At 38.8% G+C, this 25148-nt stretch overlaps 1 protein-coding gene across 1 annotated transcript; it reads right to left on the bottom strand.

Moving 5' to 3' along the window:
- Window positions 1-371: 371 nt before the first annotated feature.
- On the bottom strand, window positions 372-5678 carry LOC124279011 (endoplasmic reticulum chaperone BiP-like). The gene is made up of 7 exons (XM_046714805.1): window positions 5340-5678; window positions 4166-4401; window positions 3603-3849; window positions 2976-3130; window positions 2382-2617; window positions 1693-1842; window positions 372-1007 (listed from the first exon to the last, which is right to left on the bottom strand). Exons 1-7 carry the CDS (start codon window positions 5468-5470, stop codon window positions 372-374), a joined length of 1791 nt encoding a protein of 596 aa, XP_046570761.1. The 5' UTR covers window positions 5471-5678.
- Window positions 5679-25148: the final 19470 nt, after the last annotated feature.

Below are 25148 nucleotides of genomic sequence, written 5' to 3'. Positions count from 1 at the left end.
ACACACACACACACACACAACACAAACAAACAAACAAAAAAACAAACAAACAAACAAAACAAAAACAAGAAACAACAACACAAAAACAAAAACACACACACAACACACATGCGGGACACAGACACATAAACACAAGCAATACATATACCAACAAGCAATACACACTCTATCCCTAGCAGTTCCATATTGATTCAATTCCAAAGATATTTAAATCAGTTCACGTTAAACGTTCTCTTCCTGTTGTCTGATAGTATAAGATAGCAGTGGTTAAAGTTCCTTCCGCACGACATCCATGTGTCGTTAGTTTCTGGTGTCCAGTATTATTGTAAAAGCGGAGTATCTTCCTGTTCCTAGTCTAAATAGGGTTTACCTCAGAGCTCATCACGGGAAATGTCCTCCGGGTTACCTGGTGTGATGGGTTTCCTTCTTACAGACTTCCTGTATGTCCATTTATCCTCGGCTCTGAGTTCAGCTTCCGTCTTCTCCATCATCTCCTTGTCCTCACCAGCAAACTCCTCAGCATCTTGAATCATCTTCTCCAAATCTTCAGGAGAAGGCCTCTCCCCTTCGTCGTACTTAATGACAATGTTGTTCTTATTTCCAGTCCCCGTATCTTCAGCTGTTACGTACAAAATGCCATTCATGTCTATTTCAATGGTAACATTTATTTCAGGAACCCCTCTGGGAGCCCGCTGAATAACTGTAAGGTCAAATTGTCCAAGGAAAATGTTGTTCTTTGTAATGCCCCTCTCGCCTTCAAAGACGCGAATTGTCACTTCATCCTGGTCGTATTCTGTTGTTGTAAACTGCTCTGTTCTTCTGGTGGGGATCAATGTGTTGCGCCGGATGACCTTTGCCATGACGCCGCCAATGGTCTCTATGACGAGGCTCAATGGGCTGAAGTCGCAGAGTGTGATGTAATTGTCGCCATTCCCAGCCATGACTCCTCCCTGAACAGCGGCTCCGTAAGCTACAACTTCTTCAAGGTTGATGCCTCTGTTTGGTTCCTGGAATACAATGACAATGACACACTACAGAGATCACAACCATAACCCACCCAAACAGGGTATCGAAATGCACGACCTAACGTACCGATTCTGGACCCCTTTGTACATTGAAATCTGTTTCAGGGCACGAAGATCACTACCATAACATCAAGTTAATGTTAAACCTATACCTCCCTTGCCCACTCTACCTGTACAGAAGGTAGCCGTGTATTTAGTACTTGAACCACGTGTGTGCATGGATGAGACTTCGTCATGACCTGATCATGACGTTCAAGTATTTATTCTACCAACGCAACAGTGCTGGCAATGGTCAATCTTTTCTCAAGGTAGACGAGTCTCATCACCTACCAAGTACCTGAACCACTTTGCTGACCAGTGTGTGGACGGTTGAAACCCACTGGAACTCATCTTGACCTGCAAGGGTTTACCATACTAACCCAATTCTGTTGGGCTTGATCTTCCTGTACACAAGGTAGCCATGCCTCATCACCTAGTGAACCACTATAGCTGGCCTTTGTGTGGTTGAAACCCCTTGGAACTATTCTTGGCCTTTAAGTATGATTCCACAAACCCAATTTTGTCAACAGCCAGCGTTGCAAGTCAGTGAACTATTTCACAATACAGTGTTAGGTTATTGAATTTAACTGACACTGAAGTGATTCTAATATCACCGAGGTCGACTCACCTTCCCATCAAGGAACTCCTTCACCAGTTGCTTAATCTTGGGTATCTCACTTGAGTCTCCGACCATAACAATCTCATGGATATTCGTCCTGTTCAGATATGCGTCATCCAAAGCTGACTGCATATAATTCAAAGTTGATTTGAAAAGGTCCTGACAAAAGAAAAAGTAAACAAATTAGATATAATATGATAATGCATCATCATTCAATTGCCTCAATACCTTAGTTATTGCGTATAAAGAGATACTGCTTGTAACCCATCGACTATCAACCGACTTGTCAGAGAACATCAGGTAGCTTTTGCTCAATGTATTCCTTTATGGTGTTCAGCATTCGTGGATGATACGTGATATCACAGGTATGTGTTAATCAACACTGAATGTTCCACTGTAGTCAAAGATGCTGATTTCAGTCATAATCATGTAGTTGAGCTAATTGTGGTATGGAACATAGAACGCTGCGTCACACAATAGGGAAAGATTTCTAACACTGAAATTAGCTAGGCCTTGTGCCACAGAGCAAGAGTCTTTGTCTAAATGAACTGCAGGTACGATCGAGTCAGCACAATGGTCGTTGTAGAGGAATGAGGCCCGGGTGATTTGAATGTCAGAATGTGTTTATTACGGTCATGGACGTTTTGCGTTTGTGTGACCTGCAAAACAATATTTAGACGTATCACTTGAACTCTTACCATGTTCAGTTCCTCCAGTTTAGCTCTAGTGAGGACTTCAGAGAAATCATGACCGCCCATGATAGACTCAATCTCCACCCGAGTCTGATGCTGGGAGGACAGGGCTCTCTTCGCTTTCTCCACCTCACGACGCAGTTTCTGGATGGCCCCGCTGTTCTCTAGTAGGTCCTGCCCCGTCCTCGTCTTGTATTGTTTGATGAAGTACTCTATCAGTCTCTGGTCGATGTCTTGACCACCTGACAGAAAATGTACGGCAGACATGGAATGACATACGTGCTATACGACACAATGTGTTCTTTTTTTCTTGTTTCTTTCAAAAGTGATGCTGTTAATTCATTTACACAACAGAATACATAGAAAAAGACGGTATGGGAAGCATGTGATGACATAAGCGAAATTTGACACTACATTTTGTTTGTATTTTATTCAAAAGGAATGGTATTTAGTCATGCAATAACTTAGACAACCGTTGATAGTATGGTCGAATACGTTACGTAGTGGTACTGTAATGTTCTGTCGAGTCTATCTAGTGTAGTTGAAAAAGGCAATATGACGAGAACATACACATGTAGCAGTTTAAGCCGAGACATTTACCAAGATGCGTGTCTCCACTGGTGGCCACCACCTCAAACACGCCATGGTCGATGGTGATGATTGACACATCAAACGTTCCCACTCCCAAGTCAAACACCGGGACGTTCTTTTCTCCATCTGACTTGTCCAGACGGTACGCAAAGGCGGCAGCAGTTCTATAATATACAGATTATGTTAGGATGTTCTCCCTCCTCCTCTTCTTCATCATCATCAGCAGCAGCAGCAGCAGCAGCAGCAGCAGCGTATCCATTATTATCGTCAACATCTACGTGGTACTATGATCGCTGAACAGCGTGATAATTATGCATAACCTATGTTATATTTGGAGGACACTTTCTCAGTATTAAACAGATTTTAGTACGTTTGGGGTTGAATCCCTTCGGGAATTCGGACAAAATGTCTCCGAGTCAGGCTCCTTTCACGAGGACACAGAATCAGCGACCTGCCCCACTCAACCACTGCGGCTTCCACAAAAATGGAAGTCATACAAATCTTAGACTTGAACAGGTAATAAGCAAGTGGGTAAGGGATGCAGGCATTATTCAAAAGACCATATCATTATATCAATCTATATTTTCACTGAAAACCAAAAGCTGGTTGCAGGGACTAGGGGAGCAAGATACTGACGGTTCGTTGATGATACGCAGAACATTCAGCCCAGCGATGGTGCCGGCGTCTTTGGTTGCTGTCCTCTGGGCGTCGTTGAAGTAGGCAGGGACTTTGACGACAGCATTGGTGACGTTTTCTCCCAGGTACGTCTCTGCCATCTCCTTCATCTTCGACAACAACATGGCTGAGATCTCCTCGGGAGCAAACACCTTGTCCTCTGACCCAAATCGGACTTCTATGTACGGCTTGTTTTCCTTGTTTATCACTTGGTCAGTAGAAAAATTAATAAATTCCTTGTTTGGAAAATCTTTACTATCTTGATAAATAAAGACGATATGAGAATACAATTTGTACTCTGGTCAAATTTTAAACGGAATTCCTTGTTAATTACCTAAAATATAAACACCTTATATTAGTGCTGCCATTAACGAGAAACACCCTTAACAGAAATTCAATAAATATGTGAATATTTAACTGGCTGATGATCTATACACAGGAAGCATGACAATATGTAGATGTTTTAAGAAGTGTTATTGAAGAACTCCCAAAATAATCAACAAAGCTACATATGTACATCCCACACACCTTGAAAGGAAATCGTTTGATGTCCCTCTGCACGGACGGGTCATCCCATGTGCGGCCAATCAGACGTTTGACGTCGAAGATGGTGTTCTCGGGTTTGTGGGTTCTTTGATTCTTGGCGGCGTCTCCGATCAGAGTCTCCCCATCCGGGGTGAACGCAACATAGGAGGGGGTGATCCTGTTCCCCTGTTGGTCGGGGATGATATCAACTTGGTCATTTCTAACCACACCTACACTGAAAACACAAAACGTTTTATTCCAGTGTTTTCCACTTCAATGTATGTTATTTCCTTGCTAGGGACGGTGGGATAGCCTAGTGGTTAAAGCGTTCGATCGTCACGCCGAAGACCCGGGTTCGATTCCCCATATGGGTACAGTGTGTGAAACATATTTCTAGTGCCCCATCGTGATGGTGCTGGAATATTGCTAAAAGCGGTGTAAAACTAAACTCACTCACTATTTCCTTATTAAAGAGAATACGGCAGGTATGTATTTTGGCGCACTGTATCGTTGACTCTTCGATTCCCACTGCATGATCAGAGGGTACAGGGACGTAGTTTGTTTAATTATTTATCTCTGCCAGAATCTCTTATAGTCGTGGTTCGAATCCGAGTTGACCCCGACTATGATTCTAAGGTTTTCTCACCATACATGGTGAGCATACGTCACAGGTTTCCATCACACAGGGTCTCCTTCCCATATTAAACAGAACATACATGTAAACATACGTCAGAAGAACGAATTACACATTCATTCAATCACCGAGGGAGTTGTGCCCCTTGTGTACGGCAGAAACCTGTGATCGTGGGTTCGTCGAACGAACCGTCCCCGTTAGGCTACTAGATCTGTCAGGACCATTCCCATGGTGGAGGGTTTCACAAATGCGTAAAACCTGCATCACTTCAGACTTTCCTCCTCCAAGTTTCCCCCGCGTGGTATGACGGGAACACTGATTAATGCGGCGTTAAACCTCACTCACTCACTCACTCACTCATCCCCTCACTCACAACCCCGCCCACCCACAAGGAATTCAACCAACTCACTCACTCACTCACTCACTCACTCACTCACTCACCCATCCACCCACCCACCCACCCATTCACTCACTCACTCACTCACTCACTCACCTTATGGCTGCCACAATTCACAACATTTAGTATTTTGTATACTCACCAGGTGAAGGCTGTTCCCAGGTCTATTCCAATAACAGGTTCTTGAATCTCATTCCGGGCAGTTATGCAAGCTTGCACGTGCCAACATGTTGTCAGTAGCAACAGCGCTACATGTGTACATGTAATACGCATGTTGTTAAATCTGTTGAATCGGCGGAAATTGTGAGAATAACGGTACCTTTGCAGAATCAAATTTGTGGGCAGATCTCGTATTCTGTAAAAGACGTAAACACGTGATGATTAATACTGGGGAGACTCCATCTGCTGTCTGAGCATGACATTCCTTGTTTACAACGACTACTACTACTACTGCTACTACTACTACTGCTGCTGCTGCTACTACTACTACTACTACTACTACTCCTACTGCAACCACTACTACAACTATTACTACTACTACTACTGCTGCTGCTGCTACTAGTCCTACTACTGCTTCTGCTACTACTGCTACTTACTTCTACTACTACTACTGCTGCTGCTACTACTCCTACTACTCCTACTACCACTACTGCAACCTCTACTACCACCACTACTACTATTACTACTACTACTGCTGCTACTGCTGCTACTAGTACTACTACTGCTACTGCTACTACTCCTACTACCACTGCTGCTTACTTCTACTACTGCTGCTACTTACTACTACTACTACTGCTGCCTTCTACTACTACAACTATTACTACTACTACTACTACTGTTGCTACTAGTACTACTACTGCTGCTGCTGCTACTGCTACTTACTACTACTACTACTGCTGCTACTACTACTGCTGTTGCTACTACTTACTACTACTACCTGCTGCTGCTACTACTACTACTGCTGCTACTTACTACTACCACCACTACTGCAACCCTCGACCACCACTACTACTATTACTACTACTACTACTGCCACCACTACTGCTGCTACTAGTACCTACTACTGCTACTGCTACTACTCACTACTACCACCACCACTACACCATACTACAACTACTACTACTGCTGCTGCTACTGCTACTGCTACTACTACTGCTACTACTGCTACTACTACTACTACTGCTGCTACTACCACTACTGCACTCTCTACTACCACTACTGCAACTACTACTCACTACATTACTGCTGCTACTACACTACTACTAGGTACTACTGCTGCTGCCACTGCGCCTCTACTAATATTACTGCTACCGCTACCCCACTAACTCCTACCACCACTAGTACAACCTCCATACCACCACTACAACCACTGCTCACTTACTACTACTACTACCACTCTACTGCCACTTCTGCTACTACTTCACTACTACGTACTGCTGCTGCTACTGCTGCTACTCCTACTACCACTACTCACTGCAACCCTACCACCACCACCACTACTCACTACTATTACTACCACCACTACAACTACTACTACTAGGTACTGCTGCTGCCACTGCTGCTACTGCTACTGCTACTACCACTACTTCACTGCTGCTGCTGCTGCTGCTACTACTACTACAACTACTACAACTACTACTCACTGCTACTACCACCACTACTACCACTACTGCACTACTACTACTACTACTACTACCACTACTACCACTGTACCACTACTACTACACTACTACCACTACTTTACTACTACCACTACGTACCGCTACTGCTACTACTACTACTACCACTACTACTACTACTGCTGCCGCTACTGCTACTACCACTACTACTTTACTACTACGCACTGCTGCTGCCACAGTACTACTACTACTACTGCTACTACTACTACTGCTACTGCAACTCACTTCTACTACTACTCACTACTACGTACTACTGCTGCTACTGCTACTACTACCACTACTACTGTTTATGTCGTAGCAATTACAAATACTGTATGTTACCATCACCAGACAGTTGCTATATCTGTGCTACTACTCCCGTCACAATACCGCTGTATTGTACTAGGACTGTTGTCGTTAGAGGCGACAAAATCGATGGGGTGGTCAGGCTCGTCCACTTGGTTCACTTCGTGTCATCGTGGCCCGATGATATCAATCACTGGTACGTCTAGTTTTAAATACATGACGGCCAAACTACCACAGCCACTTCAGCTGCGTTGTTGCAATAACCGACAATTCTACAACTGCTGTGTACAGTTCCCTTCAGAAAGCATGTCTTTTGCAACCTAGTAGACAGTAAATCTAGTACATTACCTTCACTTCAGCCACATATCATTCGTTGATATCAATCTAGAGACATAAATATTATACTAAAAAAATAATTAGATACGTTCCAAGTGTTTTTCAATGTATGTTTTTCAATGTATGTATATCAATAAATACGACAATCGTTCATGTTATACATTGTTTCGTTTCAGATACTATCGCTATTTGGAGCAACCTTTGCAATTGCATGAACCAATCAAATAGCGAGTTAAAATTAGCTCACATACCTGCGTTGTCAAGGTTACACACCACCAAATGTATTCCCATAGACTTCTATAGTAACCTTATAATTTTTTTAAAAATAGACAGGCTATCAACAGCCATTCCATGTACACATGGGTACACTCTGGCCTTTAAACTACCATAAAACACAATATCTGGCCAACTTGTCCGGCTCGTTTTGCGAGCACAGGAAGCGGAACACATCAACCCCAGTTCCGCACTAAATGTCAACTACTGGAAAATATCTGTACACACAATAAGCATAAGTGATGGTGATAAAAATGACAGCACCAAATATTTAAATTGTGGTCAGTTTTAATTACTGGTTGGATTTGCTTTTCAAAAACAAACATCTTACACTTTTTCATCCAATCACAGCTGTCACATGTCTCTGTCTCTCTTGACTTGTTTACATACGGGTCTCGCGCAGGGAGCATGTGATACTGATTTAATGTAGTGGAACCTATAGGAAAATTTAGAAACATTTGCCCTAGGCAAATCTGTGATTTATGTACTGTATATACATGTAACTTCTCAGAAAAAATATAAAATTGCATGAAGCTTCAATACTTTTCCTGTCCAACATATCTATATGGCACAAGAATATAGTGATTTGCTGCACTGACAGAGCTGTAAGAGTTATATCATGTCTATTTCACCAAAGCTATACAAAATGCACTTCTGCATTAATAGAGAAAGGTTTCAAATCATACATATACCATGGAGTTTACTCTTATTTCACAAAAGAAGGGGCCATGGGTTAATTCCATGCATGACTGGGACTGCCTTTGATCATATCAATCCAAAATATATTTTGAACGACAAAATCATGGAATTCAGGCCAGAAATTGGACAGGTTTAAAGCGGTCACATAAACCCTAGGGGGTACAAATACATAAATCACTAACTGGCATCGTTATAAATGAAACCCCGTCATTAAAACTACTCATTTCGACCTTTAATTGACTTAAATCGACCTTTTGACAACAGTGCACAATTCTCACCCGCGAACGAAATTTCAACCAATCAGAGCGGCGCTGCCCTGTGACGTCATATGAGGAATAGCTTTGAGGGCCGATGCAGAATTCATCTACATTTTAGGGGTAAATTATCTTGTTTACAGGCTTGTATAAACCTGGAATCGTGACAATTGTTGTGGAAAAATGAAAAGCTATATGTTCTCACAATCTACTGTCATTTAATTTTGTCTCCTGCTTTGCCTAGTTTCCGAGTTACAACTTGTTTTCATAGACGATTCTGTCAAAATCGATTGGTGTCGTTAGGCCCTATTTGTATAATGACTGATCTAAATTGATCCCATTTCTGTGTTTTTTACCCTCGATATTTAATCATGTCATGTAAAAAATCTGTTTGTATTCTCAAAACAGTGTCGGCCCATAAGTTTTCACATGCAATACAGCAATTAATACTCCCTTGTTGTAACCCGTGTTAGGTGGTATAAACTCTACACATGTTATTTGTCATCATTCACTTGATGGTCAGTTAATGAATTTATAACAGGTATAATTAGTGGTAACACACTTAGATTACCCGACAAAGGTTCCCATTTGGCATTTCTTGTGTCTGGAGTAAATATTCAACATTATAAACATCGATCAAAAGGATTAACCGATAACACGCTGATTGATTAATTACTTTTATCTTACACAGCGGAATTGTCAAAAGGTAGTGTTTATGTATGTAAATTTACTAATCTATACTGAATACACTCTGTCGTGTCGGTGTCTGCGTAAAAACAACGTCCTTCGTTCAAAGGATTAACCGGCAATACATTGATTGATTGCCCATTATTGGCTAACTAAATTACTGTTTTTAAAGAAAGGCGGACATTAAGCAATTAGTTGCCAGGTGTGCTATCTTGGGTGACCAATGAGACTATACACCAATACCTGAAAAGATTAATCACTTTTTCGTATATTAAACTGTTAAAAGACACATCATTTGGAACAGTTTTGTGGATATTGATGGATACATTCCTCGAACAAGGTAATGGCCTGATATTGTTCCTATAACTTTAATCTGTTTTAATTTTAATATTTGCATTTTGTTTTTATTCATTTTGTCGTAGCATTCAACAGAATCATTGTTTTCGCTGTGAAGTGTAATGAGACAGACAACATACACTAGGGTGTGTGTGCGGATTATGATTCACATTGGCAAACTATAAAATGTAGCTATTACAGTTTTGTTATAAATTCACTATAAGTATCAGCAGATCGTCTGCTTTTATTTAGTTTCAAAATGCATACACGTATGATAACAAACTAATTAGGATTATAAGGCCAAATATAAAGACGTACATTGACTAGTATCTACATACTGGTGAGTGGACATTAACCATGTGAATGTAGCAAGACATTTACCGCGCAGTATTGTCACTTCGCCCCCCACCTCGCTTCCATGGAAGAAATCGTTATGTTATAAGTTGTGTCATGCAAAATCCGTTTGGTTATGATTCCAATACATATTTAACTACGAGTAGAAAGTAGTTTTGATTTTCTAACTTGATGAAAACAAACTATAATCTCATTAATTCTAACAGACTTTACGATTTTCAAAATGGCGGCACTTCCGTCGGGAACATCCGCCAGTCTGAGGATAAATGCTATTTAGGTTTGTTTTCACTGAGTAATAAAATCAAAACTACTTTCATTGGTAGTAAAATATGTATTTTATTGATGGCCAATAGGATTTTGCATGACATAGCGTATAACATAACAATTTCTCCTGGCAGCCAGGTGGGTGTCAATATAATACTACTTACAATATTATTGTTACTTCGACCACAACCTCGCTTCCGAGGAAGAAATCGTTATGTTACAAGTTGTGTCATGGAAAATCTTATGGTCATCAATCATATACATATTTTACTACAACTAGTAAGTAGTTTTGATTCTTTAACTTCCGTGAAGCGATCTGAACACAAGTAAGATATCGTTTCAGGCTTCCACAACGCTCGCTTCGCACTCACAAACATAACCCATTTAGCACGAACAGCGGGGTCCTGTGGAAATCTGTGCATGGTGACACCATCGCCCGACCCCTAGGAGCAATTGACGACAAAGCAACGATTCAGCATGTCGTCGTTGATGTCGAGAAATCATCAAAATGATGAGCATGCTACACACTTTCTATACAACTAACTGAAAATCGTTCCTCATATGACGTCACTGCAGTGCTCTGGCGACAGAGTTACGTAACCTGTCTGTGGTTTCGTTGGCGGGCGAGAGTGAAGCAGGCGACTTTGGCCACTTTTAATCGCTCGGTATTAATTAACCACAAGTTTTTAAAGAATAAATTTGGTGTTCCGCATAAGACTAACCACAAATCTTTCATATGTAATGGTTAAAAGAGTAACAAAAAACAAAGTTTAGTGGTTCTTTAACATTAAACAGCTTTAACATCCTGACATATGTAAGGCTGGATGATGAACTTTGCCAGAATGTAATAAGTGAGGGGTTGGATTATGCCTAGCAGTCTGAAACACTGACCACAGTACCCGCCGCCTGTTAGTCGATCAAGGCAAATGACCCCTTCAACAGATGAAATCACTTTTAGACCACAGCATGATAAGAACTTACTATTGATTCATCAAGCTAGGACTTTGAAATACTTCCAGACATTCAAAATTATTGACTGTGTATTGTTTTGAGGCTGTTAGACTTGCCAATTTCATGTATAAGCCAGTTTAGAGGGAACAAAGTGAAAAAATCCACATAACTTTGGAAATTTATTGGTTACCCTGCCCTAAACTGAATATTTTTAATTACAATTAACAGTGTTTGGCAATATCAGCTAAAAACAGAGCTTCTCTGCAGTAATTTATGGGTTACTGGGTTAGAGATAGACACAATGTATTTGCGTAAACAGGGGAGATAATTTTAAGATATCGAACACTCTCATGTCAATAAAATGTGAATTCAGACCCATAATATTACATTCCACAAGGGTCAGTTGTTATTATTTACATCTAAGCAGCTTCTGGGATTGATGTACAGCCCTTATTTCATGTCTGGGAAACTGAAATACTACACACTGAGGCATTAAGGGGACACTGTCTGAAATTTCTAATGGATGAGGATGACCGAGTGATGGAATTTGGTAGTGAGACATTGTGGTGCCTTAACTGGACTGGGACACTTAAATGTACCATATGTACCTACATGTCCAAGTACTGCACCTTCTACAAGGCGGTAAAGCATATCAAAGCAAAGGGAGTATGCTTGATTAGACACTGCCAACAACAGACTTCGGGCCAGCTTGTCGAAATACCACATTGGATGTGAAGGCTTCTTTTTCTGCTGTATTTGTGAAGATACACCTCCCCATTCACCAACAGGCATTCTACAAGCTGAAAATAGTGTTGAGATTACATTAAATGTCAAATCATAAAATCCATAACAGCAATGAGACAGTTGTTAATAAAAACAGAAATTCATTTTGAAAGTCCTATGGGTGAAAAAGGGTATATTTTTTTAAAAGAGGAAAAGAAAATTAGGTCGTTGCATATTCAAAAGGGGACAGACAGAAAGAATTGATCATATGCTACATTGTTTGCATTTAAACAAGGGTTTGTGACATGTTCTGCTGTCAGCAGTGAACATATTTCATGATATTCTTATCATTTGACTTCAAATTGACCCTCAGGAGATTAACTTAGACACTCACATTGTTGTGGCAGTGGTGATTTTAACCTAATTTGTTATCAAATTCATCAGTTCCAACAAAATTAGAAACCAGGGAACCACTACTTGATGGTAAGACTCACCGTGAGGGTCTTTTTCCCCACTGTTCGACCACAAAACGAAGCAACGTTCATATTCTGGACACTAAAACAATCTATTCCACTCAAAACAGCCCTATCTTTACTCCCAGTACCTTTAAATTTGCCTCTACATTAATGCTAACATGTTTCCATGGTGAAATAAACACAGGAAATCGTGTAAAGTATGAATTACTGAAAAGTGCTCGAACCCTACAGGAAAATTTTAGAAACATTTGCCCTAGGCAAATCTGTGATTTATGTACTGTATATACATGTAACTTCTCCGAAAAAATATAAAATTGCATGAAGCTTCAATACTTTTTCCTGTCCAACATATCTATATGGCACAAGAATATAGTGATATGCTGCACTGACAGAGCTGTAAGAGTTATATCATGTCTATTTCACCAAAGCTATACAAAATGCACTTCTGCATTAATAGAGAAAGGTTTTAAATCATACATATACCATGGGAGTTTACTCTTATTTCACAAAAGAAGGGGGGGCCATGGGTTAATTCCATGCATGACTGGGACTGCCTTGAGCATATCAATCCAAAATATATTTTGAACGACAAAAATCATGGAATTCAGGCCAGAAATTGGACAGGTTTAACATTAAACAGCTTTAACATCCTGACATATGTAAGGCTGAATGATGAACTTTGCCAGAATGTAATAAGTGAGGGGTTGGATTATGCCTAGCAGTCTGAAACACTGACCACAGTACCCTGCCGCCGCCTGTTAGTCGATCAAGGCAAATGTCCCTTCAACAGATGAAATCACTTTTTTAGACCACAGCATGATAAGAACTTACACTTGAATCTATTGATTCATCAAGCTAAGACTTTGAAATACTTCCAGACATTCAAAATTATTGACTGTGTATTGTTTTGAGGCTGTTAGACTTGCAAATTTCATGTATAAGCCAGTTTAGAGGGAACAATTTCAAAAATCAACATAACTTTGGAAATTTATTGGTTACTCTGCCCTAAACTGAATATTTTTAATTACAATTAACAGTGTTTGGCAATATCAGCTAAAAACAGAGCTTCTCTGCAGTAATTTATGGGTTACTGGGTTAGAGAAAGACACAATGTATTTGCGTAAACAGGGGAGATAATTTTAAGATATCGAACACTCTCATGTCAATAAAATGTGAATTCAGACCCATAATATTACATTCCACAAGGGTCAGTTGTTATTATTTACATCTAAGCAGCTTCTGGGATTGATGTACAGCCCTTATTTCATGTCTGGGAAACTGAAATACTACTACACTGAGGCATTAAGGGGACACTGTCTGAAATTTCTAAGGGATGAGGATGACCGAGTGATGGAATTTGGTAGTGAGACATTGTGGTGCCTTAACTGGACTGGGACACTTAAATGTACTATATGTACCTACATGTCAAAAGTTCTGCAACTTCTACAAGGCGGTAAAGCATATCGAAGCAAAGGGAGTATGCTTGATTAGACACTGCCAACAACAGACTTCGGGCCGGCTTGTCGAAATACCACATTGGATGTGAAGGCTTCTTTTCTGCTGTATTTGTGAAGATACACCTCCCCATTCACCAACAGGCATTCTACAAGCTGAAAATAGTGTTGAGATTACATTAAATGTCAAATCATAAAATCCATAACAGCAATGAGACAGTTGTTAATAAAACAGAAATTCATTTTGAAAGTCCTATGGGTGAAAAAAGGGGTATATTTTTAAAAAAGGAAAAGAAAATTAGGTCGTTGCATATTCAAAAGGGACAGACAGAAAGAATTGATCATATGCTACATTGTTTGCATTTAAAACAAGGGTTTGTGACATGTTCTGCTGTCAGCAGTGAACATATTTCATGATATTCTTATCATTTGACTTCAAATTGACCCTCAGGAGATTAACTTAGACACTCACATTGTTGTGGCAGTGGTGATTTTAACCTAATTTGTTATCAAATTCATCAGTTCCAACAAATTTAGAAACCAGGGAACCACTACTTGATGGTAAGACTCACCGTGAGGGTCTTTTCCCACTGTTCGACCACAAAACGAAGCAACGTTCATATTCTGGACACTAAAACAATCTATTCCACTCAAAACAGCCCTATCTTTACTCCCAGTACCTTTAAATTTGCCTCTACATTAATGCTAACATTTTTCAGTGGTGAAATAAACACAGGAAATCGTGTAAAGTATGAATTACTGAAAAGTGCTCGAACCCTACAGGAAAATTTTGAAACATTTGCCCTAGGCAAATCTGTGATTTATGTACTGTATATACATGTAACTTCTCAGAAAAAATATAAAATTGCATGAAGCTTCAATACTTTTTCCTGTCCAACATATCTATATGGCACAAGAATATAGTGATATGCTGCACTGACAGAGCTGTAAGAGTTATATCATGTCTATTTCACCAAAGCTATACAAAATGCACTACTGCATTAATAGAGAAAGGTTTTAAATCATACATATACCATGGGAGTTTACTCTTATTTCACAAAAAGAAGGGGCCATGGGTTAATTCCATGCATGACTGGGACTGCCTTGAGCATATCAATCCAAAATATATTTTGAACGACAAAAATCATGGAATTCAGGCCAGAAATTGGATAGGTTTAACATTAAACAGCTTTAACATCCTGACATATGTAAGGCTGGATGATGAACTTTGCCAGAATGTAATAAGTGAGGGTTGGATTATGCCTAGCAGCAGTCTGAAACACTGACCACAGTACCCTGCCGCCTGTTAGTCGATCAAGGCAAATGCCCCTTCAACAGATGAAATCACTTTTAGACCACAGCATGATAAGAACTTACACTTGAATCTATTGATTCATCAAGCTAAGACTTTGAAATACTTCCAGACATTCAAAATTATTGACTGTGTATTGTTTTGAGGCTGTTAGACTTGCCAATTTCATGTATAAGCCAGTTTAGAGGGAACAATTTCAAAAAATCCACATAACTTTGGAAATTTATTGGTTACCCTGCCCTAAACTGAATATTTTAATTACAATTAACAGTGTTTGGCAATATCAGCTAAAAACAGAGCTTCTCTGCAGTAATTTATGGGTTACTGGGTTAGAGATAGACACAATGTATTTGCGTAAACAGGGGAGATAATTTTAAGATATCGAACACTCTCATGACAATAAAATGTGAATTCAGACCCATAATATTACATTCCACAAGGGTCAGTTGTTATTATTTACATCTAAGCAGCTTCTGGGATTGATGTACAGCCCTTATTTCATGTCTGGGAAACTGAAATACTACACACTGAGGCATTAAGGGGACACTGTCTGAAATTTCTAATGGATGAGGATGACCGAGTGATGGAATTTGGTAGTGAGACATTGTGGTGCCTTAACTGGACTGGGACACTTAAATGTACTATATGTACCTACATGTCAAAGTTCTGCAACTTCTACAAGGCGGTAAAGCATATCGAAGCAAAGGGAGTATGCTTGAATAGACACTGCCAACAACAGACTTCGGGCCGGCTTGTCGAAATACCACATTGGATGTGAAGGCTTCTTTTTCTGCTGTATTTGTGAAGATACACCTCCCCATTCACCAACAGGCATTCTACAAGCTGAAAATAGTGTTGAGATTACATTAAATGTCAAATCATAAAATCCATAACAGCAATGAGACAGTTGTTAATAAAACAGAAATTCATTTTGAAAGTCCTATGGGTGAAAAAAGGGGTATATTTTTAAAAGAGGAAAAGAAAATTAGGTCGTTGCATATTCAAAAGGGGACAGACAGAAAGAATTGATCATATGCTACATTGTTTGCATTTAAAACAAGGGTTTGTGACATGTTCTGCTGTCAGCAGTGAACATATTTCATGATATTCTTATCATTTGACTTCAAATTGACCCTCAGGAGATTAACTTAGACACTCACATTGTTGTGGCAGTGGTGATTTTAACCTAATTTGTTATCAAATTCATCAGTTCCAACAAATTTAGAAACCAGGGAACCACTACTTGATGGTAAGACTCACCGTGAGGGTCTTTTCCCACTGTTCGACCACAAAACGAAGCAACGTTCATATTCTGGACACTAAAACAATCTATTCCACTCAAAACAGCCCTATCTTTACTCCCAGTACCTTTAAATTTGCCTCTACATTAATGCTAACATTTTCAGTGGTGAAATAAACACAGGAAATCGTGTAAAGTATGAATTACTGAAAAGTGCTCGAACCCTACAGGAAAATTTTGAAACATTTGCCCTAGGCAAATCTGTGATTTATGTACTGTATATACATGTAACTTCTCAGAAAAAATATAAAATTGTATGAAGCTTCAATACTTTTCCTGTCCAACATATCTATATGGCACAAGAATATAGTGATATGCTGCACTGACAGAGCTGTAAGAGTTATATCATGTCTATTCCACCAAAGCTATACAAAATGCACTTCTGCATTAATAGAGAAAGGTTTTAAATCATACATATACCATGGGAGTTTACTCTTATTTCACAAAAGAAGGGGGCCATGGGTTAATTCCATGCATGACTGGGACTGCCTTGAGCATATCAATCCAAAATATATTTTGAACGACAAAAATCATGGAATTCAGGCCAGAAATTGGATAGGTTTAACATTAAACAGCTTTAACATCCTGACATATGTAAGGCTGGATGATGAACTTTGCCAGAATGTAATAAGTGAGGGGTTGGATTATGCCTAGCAGTCTGAAACACTGACCACAGTACCCTGCCGCCTGTTAGTCGATCAAGGCAAATGACCCCTTCAACAGATGAAATCACTTTTAGACCACAGCATGATAAGAACTTACACTTGAATCTATTGATTCATCAAGCTAAGACTTTGAAATACTTCCAGACATTCAAAATTATTGACTGTGTATTGTTTTGAGGCTGTTAGACTTGCCAATTTCATGTATAAGCCAGTTTAGAGGGAACAATTTCAAAAAATCCACATAACTTTGGAAATTTATTGGTTACCCTGCCCTAAACTGAATATTTTTAATTACAATTAACAGTGTTTGGCAATATCAGCTAAAAACAGAGCTTCTCTGCAGTAATTTATGGGTTACTGGGTTAGAGAAAGACACAATGTATTTGCGTAAACAGGGGAGATAATTTTAAGATATCGAACACTCTCATGTCAATAAAATGTGAATTCAGACCCATAATATTACATTCCACAAGGGTCAGTTGTTATTATTTACATCTAAGCAGCTTCTGGGATTGATGTACAGCCCTTATTTCATGTCTGGGAAACTGAAATACTACACACTGAGGCATTAAGGGGACACTGTCTGAAATTTCTAATGGATGAGGATGACCGAGTGATGGAATTTGGTAGTGAGACATTGTGGTGCCTTAACTGGACTGGGACACTTAAATGTACTATATGTACCTACATGTCAAAGTTCTGCAACTTCTACAAGGCGGTAAAGCATATCGAAGCAAAGGGAGTATGCTTGAATAGACACTGCCAACAACAGACTTCGGGCCGGCTTGTCGAAATACCACATTGGATGTGAAGGCTTCTTTTTCTGCTGTATTTGTGAAGATACACCTCCCCATTCACCAACAGGCATTCTACAAGCTGAAAATAGTGTTGAGATTACATTAAATGTCAAATCATAAAATCCATAACAGCAATGAGACAGTTGTTAATAAAACAGAAATTCATTTTGAAAGTCCTATGGGTGAAAAAGGGGTATATTTTTAAAAGAGGAAAAGAAAAAATTAGGTCGTTGCATATTCAAAAGGGGACAGACAGAAAGAATTGATCATATGCTACATTGTTTGCATTTAAAACAAGGGTTTGTGACATGTTCTGCTGTCAGCAGTGAACATATTTCATGATATTCTTATCATTTGACTTCAAATTGACCCTCAGGAGATTAACTTAGACACTCACATTGTTGTGGCAGTGGTGATTTTAACCTAATTTGTTATCAAATTCATCAGTTCCAACAAATTTAGAAACCAGGGAACCACTACTTGATGGTAAGACTCACCGTGAGGGTCTTTTCCCACTGTTCGACCACAAAACGAAGCAACGTTCATATTCTGGACACTAAAACAATCTATTCCACTCAAAACAGCCCTATCTTTACTCCCAGTACCTTTAAATTTGCCTCTACATTAATGCTAACATTTTTCAGTGGTGAAATAAACACAGGAAATCGTGTAAAGTATGAATTACTGAAAAGTGCTCGAACCCTACAGGAAAATTTTGAAACATTTGCCCTAGGCAAATCTGTGATTTATGTACTGTATATACATGTAACTTCTCAGAAAAAATATAAAATTGCATGAAGCTTCAATACTTTTTCCTGTCCAACATATCTATATGGCACAAGAATATAGTGATATGCTGCACTGACAGAGCTGTAAGAGTTATATCATGTCTATTTCACCAAAGCTATACAAAATGCACTTCTGCATTAATAGAGAAAGGTTTCAAATCATACATATACCATGGGAGTTTACTCTTATTTCACAAAAGAAGGGGGGCCATGGGTTAATTCCATGCATGAATGGGACTGCCTTGAGCATATCAATCCAAAATATATTTTGAACGACAAAAATCATGGAATTCAGGCCAGAAATTGGACAGGTTTAACATTAAACAGCTTTAACATCCTGACATATGTAAGGCTGGATGATGAACTTTGCCAGAATGTAATAAGTGAGGGGTTGGATTATGCCTAGCAGTCTGAAACACTGACCACAGTACCCTGCCGCCTGTTAGTCGATCAAGGCAAATGACCCCTTCAACAGATGAAATCACTTTTTAGACCACAGCATGATAAGAACTTACACTTGAATCTATTCATTCATCAAGCTAAGACTTTGAAATACTTCCAGACATTCAAAATTATTGACTGTGTATTGTTTTGAGGCTGTTAGACTTGCCAATTTCATGTATAAGCCAGTTTAGAGGGAACAATTTCAAAAAATCCACATAACTTTGGAAATTTATTGGTTACCCTGCCCTAAACTGAATATTTTAATTACAATTAACAGTGTTTGGCAATATCAGCTAAAAACAGAGCTTCTCTGCAGTAATTTATGGGTTACTGGGTTAGAGAAAGACACAATGTATTTGCGTAAACAGGGGAGATAATTTTAAGATATCGAACACTCTCATGACAATAAAATGTGAATTCAGACCCATAATATTACATTCCACAAGGGTCAGTTGTTATTATTTACATCTAAGCAGCTTCTGGGATTGATGTACAGCCCTTATTTCATGTCTGGGAAACTGAAATACTACACACTGAGGCATTAAGGGGACACTGTCTGAAATTTCTAAGGGATGAGGATGACCGAGTGATGGAATTTGGTAGTGAGACATTGTGGTGCCTTAACTGGACTGGGACACTTAAATGTACTATATGTACCTACATGTCAAAGTTCTGCAACTTCTACAAGGCGGTAAAGCATATCGAAGCAAAGGGAGTATGCTTGAATAGACACTGCCAACAACAGACTTCGGGCCGGCTTGTCGAAATACCACATTGGATGTGAAGGCTTCTTTTTCTGCTGTATTTGTGAAGATACACCTCCCCATTCACCAACAGGCATTCTACAAGCTGAAAATAGTGTTGAGATTACATTAAATGTCAAATCATAAAATCCATAACAGCAATGAGACAGTTGTTAATAAAACAGAAATTCATTTTGAAAGTCCTATGGGTGAAAAAAGGGGTATATTTTTAAAAGAGGAAAAGAAAATTAGGTCGTTGCATATTCAAAAGGGGACAGACAGAAAGAATTGATCATATGCTACATTGTTTGCATTTAAAACAAGGGTTTGTGACATGTTCTGCTGTCAGTAGTGAAGATATTTCATGATATTCTTATCATTTGACTTCAAATTGACCCTCAGGAGATTAACTTAGACACTCACATTGTTGTGGCAGTGGTGATTTTAACCTAATTTGTTATCAAATTCATCAGTTCCAACAAATCTAGAAACGAGGGAACCACTACTTGATGGTAAGACTCACCGTGAGGGTCTTTTCCCACTGTTCGACCACAAAACGAAGCAACGTTCATATTCTGGACACTAAAACAATCTATTCCACTCAAAACAACCCTATCTTTACTCCCAGTACCTTTAAATTTGCCTCTACATTAATGCTAACATTTTTCAGTGGTGAAATAAACACAGGAAATCGTGTAAAGTATGAATTACTGAAAAGTGCTCGAACCCTACAGGAAAATTTTGAAACATTTGCCCTAGGCAAATCTGTGATTTATATACTGTATATACATGTAACTTCTCCGAAAAATATAAAATTGTATGAAGCTTCAATACTTTTTCCTGTCCAACATATCTATATGGCACAAGAATATAGTGATATGCTGCACTGACAGAGCTGTAAGAGTTATATCATGTCTATTTCACCAAAGCTATACAAAATGCACTTCTGCATTAATAGAGAAAGGTTTCAAATCATACATATACCATGGGAGTTTACTCTTATTTCACAAAAGAAGGGGGGCCATGGGTTAATTCCATGCATGAATGGGACTGCCTTGAGCATATCAATCCAAAATATATTTTGAACGACAAAAATCATGGAATTCAGGCCAGAAATTGGACAGGTTTAACATTAAACAGCTTTAACATCCTGACATATGTAAGGCTGGATGATGAACTTTGCCAGAATGTAATAAGTGAGGGGTTGGATTATGCCTAGCAGTCTGAAACACTGACCACAGTACCCTGCCGCCTGTTAGTCGATCAAGGCAAATGACCCCTTCAACAGATGAAATCACTTTTAGACCACAGCATGATAAGAACTTACACTTGAATCTATTGATTCATCAAGCTAAGACTTTGAAATACTTCCAGACATTCAAAATTATTGACTGTGTATTGTTTTGAGGCTGTTAGACTTGCCAATTTCATGTATAAGCCAGTTTAGAGGGAACAATTTCAAAAAATCCACATAACTTTGGAAATTTATTGGTTACCCTGCCCTAAACTGAATATTTTTAATTACAATTAACAGTGTTTGGCAATATCAGCTAAAAACAGAGCTTCTCTGCAGTAATTTATGGGTTACTGGGTTAGAGAAAGACACAATGTATTTGCGTAAACAGGGGAGATAATTTTAAGATATCGAACACTCTCATGTCAATAAAATGTGAATTCAGACCCATAATATTACATTCCACAAGGGTCAGTTGTTATTATTTACATCTAAGCAGCTTCTGGGATTGATGTACAGCCCTTATTTCATGTCTGGGAAACTGAAATACTACACACTGAGGCATTAAGGGGACACTGTCAGAAATTTCTAATGGATGAGGATGACCGAGTGATGGAATTTGGTAGTGAGACATTGTGGTGCCTTAACTGGACTGGGACACTTAAATGTACTATATGTACCTACATGTCAAAGTACTGCAACTTCTACAAGGCGGTAAAGCATATCGAAGCAAAGGGAGTATGCTTGATTAGACACTGCCAACAACAGACTTCGGGCCGGCTTGTCGAAATACCACATTGGATGTGAAGGCTTTTTTCTGCTGTATTTGTGAAGATACACCTCCCCATTCACCAACAGGCATTCTACAAGCTGAAAATAGTGTTGAGATTACATTAAATGTCAAATCATAAAATCCATAACAGCAATGAGACAGTTGTTAATAAAACAGAAATTCATTTTGAAAGTCCTATGGGTGAAAAAGGGGGTATATTTTTAAAGAGGAAAAGAAAATTAGGTCGTTGCATATTCAAAGGGGACAGACAGAAAGAATTGATCATATGCTACATTGTTTGCATTTAAAACAAGGGTTTGTGACATGTTCTGCTGTCAGTAGTGAAGATATTTCATGATATTCTTATCATTTGACTTCAAATTGACCCTCAGGAGATTAACTTAGACACTCACATTGTTGTGGCAGTGGTGATTTTAACCTAATTTGTTATCAAATTCATCAGTTCCAACAAATCTAGAAACGAGGGAACCACTACTTGATGGTAAGACTCACCGTGAGGGTCTTTTTCCCACTGTTCGACCACAAAACGAAGCAACGTTCATATTCTGGACACTAAAACAATCTATTCCACTCAAAACAACCCTATCTTTACTCCCAGTACCTTTAAATTTGCCTCTACATTAATGCTAACATTTTTCAGTGGTGAAATAAACACAGGAAATCGTGTAAAGTATGAATTACTGAAAAGTGCTCGAACCCTACAGGAAAATTTTGAAACATTTGCCCTAGGCAAATCTGTGATTTATATACTGTATATACATGTAACTTCTCAGAAAAAAATATAAAATTGTATGAAGCTTCAATACTTTTTCCTGTCCAACATATCTATATGGCACAAGAATATAGTGATATGCTGCACTGACAGAGCTGTAAGAGTTATATCATGTCTATTCCACCAAAGCTATACAAAAAATGCACTTCTGCATTAATAGAGAAAGGTTTTAAATCATACATATACCATGGGAGTTTACTCTTATTTCACAAAAGAAGGGGGCCATGGGTTAATTCCATGCATGACTGGGACTGCCTTGAGCATATCAATCCAAAATATATTTTGAACGACAAAAATCATGGAATTCAGGCCAGAAATTGGATAGGTTTAACATTAAACAGCTTTAACATCCTGACATATGTAAGGCTGGATGATGAACTTTGCCAGAATGTAATAAGTGAGGGGTTGGATTATGCCTAGCAGTCTGAAACACTGACCACAGTACCCTGCCGCCTGTTAGTCGATCAAGGCAAATGCCCCCTTCAACAGATGAAATCACTTTTAGACCACAGCATGATAAGAACTTACACTTGAATCTATTCATTCATCAAGCTAAGACTTTGAAATACTTCCAGACATTCAAAATTATTGACTGTGTATTGTTTTGAGGCTGTTAGACTTGCCAATTTCATGTATAAGCCAGTTTAGAGGGAACAATTTCAAAAAAATCAACATAACTTTGGAAATTTATTGGTTACCCTGCCCTAAACTGAATATTTTTAATTACAATTAACAGTGTTTGGCAATATCAGCTAAAAACAGAGCTTCTCTGCAGTAATTTATGGGTTACTGGGTTAGAGAAAGACACAATGTATTTGCGTAAACAGGGGAGATAATTTTAAGATATCGAACACTCTCATGTCAATAAAATGTGAATTCAGACCCATAATATTACATTCCACAAGGGTCAGTTGTTATTATTTACATCTAAGCAGCTTCTGGGATTGATGTACAGCCCTTATTTCATGTCTGGGAAACTGAAATACTACACACTGAGGCATTAAGGGGACACTGTCTGAAATTTCTAAGGGATGAGGATGACCGAGTGATGGAATTTGGTAGTGAGACATTGTGGTGCCTTTTAACTGGACTGGGACACTTAAATGTACTATATGTACCTACATGTCAAAGTTCTGCAACTTCTACAAGGCGGTAAAGCATATCGAAGCAAAGGGAGTATGCTTGAATAGACACTGCCAACAACAGACTTCAGGCCGGGCTTGTCGAAATACCACATTGATGTGAAGGCTTCTTTTCTGCTGTATTTGTGAAGATACACCTCCCATTCACCAACAGGCATTCTACAAGCTGAAAATAGTGTTGAGATTACATTAAATGTCAAATCATAAAATCCATAACAGCAATGAGACAGTTGTTAATAAAACAGAAATTCATTTTGAAAGTCCTGTGGGTGAAAAAAGGCATATTATTTTTAAAAAGGAAAAGAAAAAATTAGGTCGTTGCATATTCAAAAAGGGACAGACAGAAAGAATTGATCATATGCTACATTGTTTGCATTTAAAACAAGGGTTTGTGACATGTTCTGCTGTCAGCAGTGAACATATTTCATGATATTCTTATCATTTGACTTCAAATTGACCCTCAGGAGATTAACTTAGACACTCACATTGTTGTGGCATTGGTGATTTTAACCTAATTTGTTATCAAATTCATCAGTTCCAACAAATCTAGAAGCCAGGGAACCACTACTTGATGGTAAGACTCACCGTGAGGGTCTTTTTCCCACTGTTCGACCACAAAACGAAGCAACGTTCATATTCTGACACTAAAACAATCTATTCCACTCAAAACAGCCCTATCTTTTTACCCCCAGTACCTTTTTAAATTTGCCTCTACATTAATGCTAACATGTTTCCATGGTGAAATAAACACAGGAAATCGTGTAAAGTATGAATTACTGAAAAGTGCTCGAACCCTACAGGAAAATTTAGAAACATTTGCCCTAGGCAAATCTGTGATTTATGTACTGTATATACATGTAACTTCTCAGAAAAATATAAAATTGCATGAAGCTTCAATACTTTTTCCTGTCCAACATATCTATATGGCACAAGAATATAGTGATTTGCTGCACTGACAGAGCTGTAAGAGTTATATCATGTCTATTTCACCAAAGCTATACAAAATGCACTTCTGCATTAATAGAGAAAGGTTTCAAATCATACATATACCATGGGAGTTTACTCTTATTTCACAAAAAGAAGGGGGCCATGGGTGAATTCCATGCATGACTGGGACTGCCTTGATCATATCAATCCAAAATATATTTGGAACGACAAAAATCATGGAATTCAGGCCAGAAATTGGATAG

This window comes from Haliotis rubra, unplaced genomic scaffold (genome assembly GCF_003918875.1).
Source record: "Haliotis rubra isolate DU_JTF1 unplaced genomic scaffold, ASM391887v1 Scf2442, whole genome shotgun sequence".
Classification (NCBI taxonomy): domain Eukaryota; kingdom Metazoa; phylum Mollusca; class Gastropoda; order Lepetellida; family Haliotidae; genus Haliotis; species Haliotis rubra.
The sequence above is the reverse complement of the archived record's forward strand: the minus strand, read 5'-3'. Positions and strand labels throughout refer to the sequence as shown.